Source organism: Gastrolobium bilobum, unplaced genomic scaffold (genome assembly GCF_033153095.1).
Source record: "Gastrolobium bilobum isolate Gb01-03AN ecotype WA unplaced genomic scaffold, APGP_CSIRO_Gbil_v1 utg11804, whole genome shotgun sequence".
Taxonomy (NCBI): Eukaryota; Viridiplantae; Streptophyta; class Magnoliopsida; order Fabales; family Fabaceae; genus Gastrolobium; species Gastrolobium bilobum.
The window spans coordinates 282,789-290,230 of NW_026897403.1; the positions used below are offsets into that span (position 1 = coordinate 282,789).

General features: G+C 34.0%; 1 protein-coding gene across 4 annotated transcripts; it reads right to left on the minus strand.

The window, feature by feature from the left end:
• Positions 1 to 821: 821 nt before the first annotated feature.
• LOC133306678 (DNA repair protein recA homolog 2, mitochondrial) lies at positions 822 to 6,425 on the minus strand. 4 transcript variants are annotated; one of them, XM_061507017.1, is made up of 8 exons: positions 6,186 to 6,425; positions 5,971 to 6,026; positions 5,610 to 5,833; positions 4,501 to 4,588; positions 2,786 to 2,958; positions 1,910 to 2,056; positions 1,658 to 1,792; positions 822 to 1,428 (listed from the first exon to the last, which is right to left on the minus strand). In XM_061507017.1, the coding sequence occupies exons 1-8, from the start codon at positions 6,236 to 6,238 to the stop codon at positions 1,150 to 1,152; spliced, it is 1,155 nt and encodes a 384-aa protein (XP_061363001.1). In that variant the 5' UTR covers positions 6,239 to 6,425; the 3' UTR covers positions 822 to 1,149. The 4 variants fall into 4 exon arrangements, with proteins under 4 accessions (XP_061363001.1, XP_061363003.1, XP_061363000.1 ...); XM_061507019.1 differs by having other exon boundaries at positions 1,658 to 1,781; positions 1,890 to 2,056; positions 5,610 to 5,827; positions 5,971 to 6,031; XM_061507016.1 differs by having other exon boundaries at positions 5,971 to 6,031.
• Between the last annotated feature and the right edge of the window lie 1,017 nt (positions 6,426 to 7,442).

Sequence of the window (7,442 nt, forward strand, 5' to 3'; positions counted from 1 at the left end):
GTTATTTTTAAACTAAAAAATATCTTGTTATTTTTCAATAAAATAATATCTTGTTATTTTTTAATAAAATAATAGAGATAGTATATTCAACATCAACATCAACAACACCTTTATCCCAAAATAATTGGGGTCGGTGGAATAGAGATAGTATATTATTTATAAAAAATAATAGAGATAGTAAGTAAGATAGATATAAAAAAAAAAGAATAGGGTTATATTGGCAAACTTTTTTTTTTCAAACTATATTTTGTATGACCGGGAATACACTACTCAAGAGTGTATTACCGGTCAAACATAGTATAATTTGTAAACAAAAAATTTATAAATATAACTTTAAAAAAAAAAAGTAAAATATGCTATCCCGTTAATATAATCTCATACAACAGCTTAAACTTTTGAATTAATTTGATTATTTATTTGATATCAGAGCCATTAAAAAAAACCACTTCCCATTAAACCTCGACTAACGAGGGTGAAGCGAAGACAATCCTTATAAGCAGCCTTATTCTTACATAATTATAAAAAAGCTATTTTTCGGATTTGAACCTATAACTTTTCAGTCACAAAAACTTTACTATTGCACCGGTTCACCCTCAATATAACTAAGCGGTCATTATTTTTTATGCTTACTCTCGGATTCTATTAATAAAAATAATTAAATATTCTAAAAAAATTATCACAAATAAGATGGACTTGATGCATCGTCAACTCTTTAAGTCAATTGAACTTTCATGTGATAGCACATGCTTTTGGATTTTGGATTGATTTGGTTGTTTACGTTATGCTCAATAATGTACATTGCAGTTCCACAATTGGCACGTTTCTTTAACAAATGTTACAACAACCGTTTCCTAATATACAAGAAGGTTTCAAATGGTTAGCAAGAGCAATCAAATTTCTCTGTTTTGAGAGTGTGATTTTGCAGTACTCCATACCTAGATCTATAGGCCTCACATTAAACCAGCCCTTTTGTTAATCTACAGAATAGTTTATGCCCCCTGAAGGCAATACTGATGATGCCTTGGGAACGTGTTTGCAAAACTCAATCACATAAAATCTGCCAAACTTACCATGGAAAGAGATTTGGCCTAGTAAATCGATGCTGGTCAAGTTTAAGGGAAGTCCTATATTTAAAGGTCTACCTGATTATTAAAAATAAAGCCTTCTCAAGTCCATGACCAACTTGTCACAAACCCCATCATTTTTGGACAAAAACATTTCAGCTGCTTCTCTACTATTAAAAGTCTCCCCTTCAATAAAGTAGCTCCCCTCATCTTTCACAATGATTCCATGCTCACAGGCCAAATCTAAGACCTCTGATTCATGGCAAAAGCCTCTTCCAAACTTGATACCCAATTCTGCCTTCTTCTTTGCTGCTGGTGCTAGTTTATTTTTTATGACTTGCACGCACACCAGTAGACCCTCTACCTGAAGCACCAGATGTCACACGGGAAAAGAAAAGAATTAGAAGAAGAAAAAAATGTGTTTGGGAAAGGGGGAAACTGTGTAACTTTCCACATTTTACTAAACAGCATTAAAATACAAAAGTAATACAATAAAGGTGGCAGGGTTGAGAAGTCTTCTTCAGTAGAATAATTTGGTCTTTCCGGTTAGTCATATTCCTAAGAGTACACTTATAAAGTACTTAAAGACTCACCTTATCCTCAGTTTTCATCAATCCCATTCTTGAAAGTCTCAAACGAACAGCTGCATAGAATCTCAAGGTGTTTCCACCACAAGTGACCTCTTCCATTGATCCACATCCCTTAACTGATTTTGGACTACATCTAACCTGTATAAGAAAGACATATTGAATTGATAAATCTAATGGTTCATTGGTATATTTTACAAATCAACATTCAAGCAATGAGATGCACAAATTGTTTAACTAATATGGCTTGGCTTTGACCTGATTAACAAAAATGATAAGAGTTTGGGAGCGAGATAATGAATAATGAATTTTCCGCAGTGCTTGAGTCATCATTCTAGATTGTAAATCTTGTTTGGTGCCAACTCCTAATTGATCAAGTTCGCATTTGGGGACAAGGGCAGCAACCTGGAAGGACAAAATCATCTTACATTCATATGAGAGTAAAACCAAAGGTTAAATGTATTATAATATCTAGAAAACATCTCACAATATCATTATTTAATCCGAAAACATTTTAGAGTATCTTAGATTTAGGAGTGGTTTCCCTATTTCACTAGATTTCATGATATGTTTCTTTATTTAATTATGATTAGGAGTCTAGTATTAGTATAAATAGAGGTCAGTGGTTTGTATTTAGGATAACATCAATCAATATCAATTTCATATATTCATTAGATTATTCTCTCTTTTCCTTCTTCCCTACCTAAATCCTATAATTTCAGTAAAACGATTGAAAGCAATGAAAGAATAGCTAGAAAGGATAAACAAAGCTAGTCTAAATTCTTAGATGAAGGCTTGATACAGCTGCAGTTGGGTTGGACAGAAGACTTTTATAAGGCTTTTTTCTTGACAGTCAGACACTGCGTTTGGATCTCGTGACAGATTCAATGCAGAAGAAGTTCAACAAAATGTTGGTTTTGCTAAACTAATAAGAATATCTCCTCCATAGGGGGTAACTGATATTTGGAGAGAACCTTCTTCTCCTATTCTAAAATAATGCAGCGCCAAGCTCAACAGAAGTTGAGAAAGAGTCAACATGGCTAAGATTATAAGCAGCATAATCTAAAGTCACTCCACTCTACCAAATGCTCATGTAATATACATATGTGTAAACGACGAAACACAGTAACTTACACTATCAACCACAATCACATCTACAGCTCCACTTTTTGTTAATGTATCAACCATGCTCAATAAATTTTCAGCACAATCAGGATGCGAGACAAGAAGGTTTTCGGTATTTACACCTATGGATTCCACAAGTGAAAGATCCAATGCATTTTCTACGTCAAGATATGCACAATATCCTGCTGACAGAATAAACAAAAGTTATTAAATCGACGGGATACAATACACAAAACAACTCCCGGCCCAAAAGAGATAGGGAAAAATGTGAAGAGTACTGAGCATCTTGCATGTGTCAACTGACAAGTTGATTACAAAATTTGATTCGATTTTTTTTCAAAACTAAAAGTCAAAAGAAATCACTTTCAGAGACAAACAGCTTAATGCATTCCATGCATGTTTACACTTTTGTTATGATGAACAAATTCAACAAAATATACAAGCCGAGATCATCACCAAGAAACTAATCGACTTCTGAATGAAGGAAAGACTTACAACTGCCTCCAATCCATTTTACGTATTTAACAAATCTTTCTTGGATATCCTGCCTCCAAATTATTTGCTTAGTTTGAAATTCAAACAGGCTTCTTAACTTCTTGTTGCCCTAGTTCTTTCTCTATGCTTCACTTTTGACAAACCATGAAATGATATGATGCTGATTATAGCAAAATTATAATTGATATGATAATTTACAAAATAACTTAAGAGCTCATGAGGAAGTTTCTACGCAGTGAGTCAGTGACATAGAGCCCTTAACCTGTACATTTTCCACTTAAAGGAAACTAAACACAGCCGTGCAAAAGAAATTCTTATTACATGGTTGAGGAATTAATAGCACAATCAAGCATTTAATAAGATATTGTCTTTGGTGTTATACTGATACAAACCTTGGGGTCCACATCAGAAATAAAAGATTCTGGTATAGGGTTTATATGGACTTTAGGCTCTGCTACCTTACAAGCTAGCTTTTAGGGAGAGACTTTCCTAAGGTTTGTATCAATTGGTATTAGAGCCTCAACTATGTCTCCCAGTTGCAATCGAGTGACGCGACTAGTGATGCTAGCATTGCAGTGTTCACCCAAGGCTAGTAAAAAACTAGCCCAAGCCAGCCCGTGTGGGCACCGGGGCTACGGAGTGTGGTGGGATGTTACAATCAGATTGTAAGGAATGGGACTTGGAGTTCCACATCAAAAATATAAGATTCTGGTGTGAGATTTATATGGACTTTGGGTTCTCCTACCTTACAAGCTAGCTTTTGGGGTGAGGCTCTCTCAAAATTCGTATCATATACCCAAAGATATATATATATATATATATATATATATATATATAGAGAGAGAGAGAGAGAGAGAGAGAGAGAGTATCATGAACAGTGCAATGGCAGTGGAATTGACTCATGTTGAAACTTAAGATAGCCCAGGGTGGCAGTAGCTGTTTATATACATTTTGATGTATATTTGATCTCTCAAGCATCTACACTGTGCAAAGAAAATAATATTTTCCCATATCGAGCTCCAACAGTTTATTATTATTGCTTGGCTAAGATATGATTATAAGCCTAATCCCTTGTTAATGACATAAGTATTGGTAAGAAACTCAAACTTATCAGATTTCAGAAATCTACACTAATAGAGTTTTTTCATATTATTGAAGTACAAATTGAGAACTTCTTTATTCACATGAAGTGGTTTAAAAATCTGAAATACTGAAAGTCCGATATGTACCTCCAAGCTTTTGAGCTTCTTTAATAATTTGAAGTGCAAGTGTTGTCTTACCAGCTGCTTCTCTTCCATAAATTTCCACAATCCTACCCTAAAATGTTAAAATGTAATACCTATTAAGGAAACTCATGAGTATGGTTTAAAAAGTTCCTAAGTCAAAAGTAAGAATCATCATTTCCAGCCATGTCAGTCAGGTATCCATGTGGAAAAAGTTGACCAACCAAAAATCAGATTAATGATAGTTGACAAAGCACTGAAGTGGCATATTTCTTTTAAATGACCATCTATCATCCCATGGTTAAGATCTCGGGGGAGAGAGTGAAAGAGTATACCAAAAGAAGAGAGAGTCTGCTATTTGGGAGGAAAAAAAAAGTTATTGTTGCATACTAGTGTAAAATTCATGTGGTTTGCTGCAGAATTAAACAGCTGACTAATTCTAACACTGAATAATACTTATAATATCATTGAGAGGCTTGAAGAAAGATTCCTTTTGGTTACAAAAGGTTCAAATTCTGAATCTTAAGGGTAATTAAAAAATAAAGCAATTGAGTCAATATGGCTGGAATAAATTGTAACACTATATCTTAAAAATAAATAAATGAAACTGAAAGGATTAATTTTTGGTTTTTTTATAGAAAAGCTTCAAGTTTATCATAATTAACAATGCAAAGAAAAGCCATTCTAAGCTTCTATCTTTTCATATTAACAGTGTGAAGACATTAATTGGTAAAGGAAACTAGAATGATGAAAAGGAAAGAGAGGCAGGCCACTTCTGTTTGGGCACTCATGACTCCTAGATTCCTTGTATGAATATATCTATACCTAAATTTCAATGTTTTTGTTAGTTGAACTCAACCTAAATTGTTTTCCTGTTAAGTCCATATTGCTAAGAATTGTTTTAAGGCCTCATTTTTACATTGAAATAGACTAGTAAATCCGGAGCATTTGAGGCCATCTAACCATAAGAGAAAAATCAAATATAAGAGCTACACAATTTCAATGGGGTCATTCACCAGCAACTGCAAGCTCATGAAACATATCCCAACCTTTGTGGATGTGCAACATATTTTCTTACACCAAACAATTGTCTAAAGGATTAATCCTATAGTTACCTTCGGTAATCCTCCAATTCCAAGAGCTAGGTCAAGCTTCAAGGAGCCTGTAGATATGACATGAGCACGGCGTACACCGAAAAACTTGTGCAAAGATAACATTGATTCCTTGCTAAACTCACTAGCAAGCTGTGAGACAGCCAAGCAGAGTGCATTATCTTTCTCTGCTGCTCTGACATCATCGCGGGTCTCATCACATTCTAAATCCGAAGCTTCAGCTGAAACTGAAACTAGAAAATGTTTCCAATATCATTAACATATCATTTATGATTATTTTGAAAGTATAAGCACCTAGTATTTTCCAACAGCAAGAAAGATAGATAAAGACTCAGGTAAATTAGGAGACATGAGAACTTGATACCTGCAGAATAAAGAGTGCAAGCATTCATGCCAATCCTGGTCATTATTTCTCTACCTCTATTCTGGGAGAAAAAACGCATAATTTATCATGTGGAAGTGCAAACCTTAGGAACCAACAATTCACCTAATATGCTTGTTCAAAATTGATTCCTCAATAATAATAACAGTAATAATAATAACAATGAAATGATGAAAAAGTGTAGAGTAGAGAGAGACCTGGTGCGAGGGGTAGAGGAGAGAGGAAGAAAGTAAAGGCCTTGCGAAAACATAGAGACGAGTTAAAAATGGCATTTTGATACAAAAGAGAGACTTTTACTATCACAGTCAGAGGAGGTAGCAGTTCCTCACTTCATACACACCCAAATAGAGATAACAGACAAGCATGGAACAAACAAGGCAAGGGTTTTTGGCACCACCCCATTCACTTCATTTCCAGAGTTGAAGAGAGCTACCCACACCCACTACTACAACCTTAAACCCACAGGGGAACCAGCCCTTACATGTGTGAACACACTAATATTCATGTTCGAATTTTTTCGGTCTGGATTAATGACATAAATATATAATTAAATAATAATAATAATTAATAACTCTCATTTCACTTGTAGATGCTTTAACCTTTTTGGTGGATTTTTTTTTTTTTTTTTAATTTGCGCCTGTCATCTGCTGTTATAAAAATTGACCCAATCCAGCAATTTCATCAGTTGTTGCATAAGTTGGGTTTCTAATCGGTTCGGTTTAGATATTAGATCGGTCATGCATTTGATCCAATATGAAATTGGTAAATTGGTCCTAAACTAGATTCATCCAATATTAAATTGACATTAATTTTTTTGTGAAATTTTTAACAAAATGCTTGAAAAATATTATTAATGAGATTCGACCTAAATCATATAAATTATAACTTATCATAGTTACTTTTAATCCAACCTTTTTTTTTTGTAAACGGTTCTAATTTAATTCTAATTATTAATTAAAATGTTTTTAATTTTATATTTAATTTGTTATATTTTATATATATCTAATTCATACGATTGGTTGATCCGATAATCCATTAATCCATTATCTCTACTGAGTTCATTCGAGTTTTATAACGCTTGTTGTCATCTCTTAATTTCCCTAGAAAATATAATAAATAAAGACATACCTCAACCAATTTGCCCCTCCCCTAGAACTATCCACCATCCTGCCCCCATTTAGTCGATCAAGTTACACTTTTAATCGACTAAATGGGCAAAATTCAGAAATCAAGAAACACGAATTTTAGTCGACTAAATATTCACCTTGATCGACTAAATGTCGAGCACTTTTAGTCGACTAAGGCCATTATTTAGTCGACTAAATATCGCAGAAAACCCTATATCCAGACCTCTCTCGGTCTCATTTGCAATGTTTTCGAAATCAAAACCCTTTTTTCTCTTGTTTGTCAGCTGTGATCCTTCCAATCACCCTTTCATTTTATCCCACCATCTC

Coding starts and splice junctions, on each gene's coding strand:
- LOC133306678 (XM_061507015.1), bottom strand. CDS start 6,260: ATGCCATTTTTAACTCGTCTCTATGTTTTCGCAAGGCCTTTACTTTCT. Junction 2,959..4,500: donor AGAAGCTCAAAAGCTTGGAG/GTACATATCGGA, acceptor TTCTGTCAGCAG/GATATTGTGCATATCTTGAC. Junction 2,057..2,785: donor ATGTGATTGTGGTTGATAGT/GTAAGTTACTGT, acceptor TTGTCCTTCCAG/GTTGCTGCCCTTGTCCCCAA.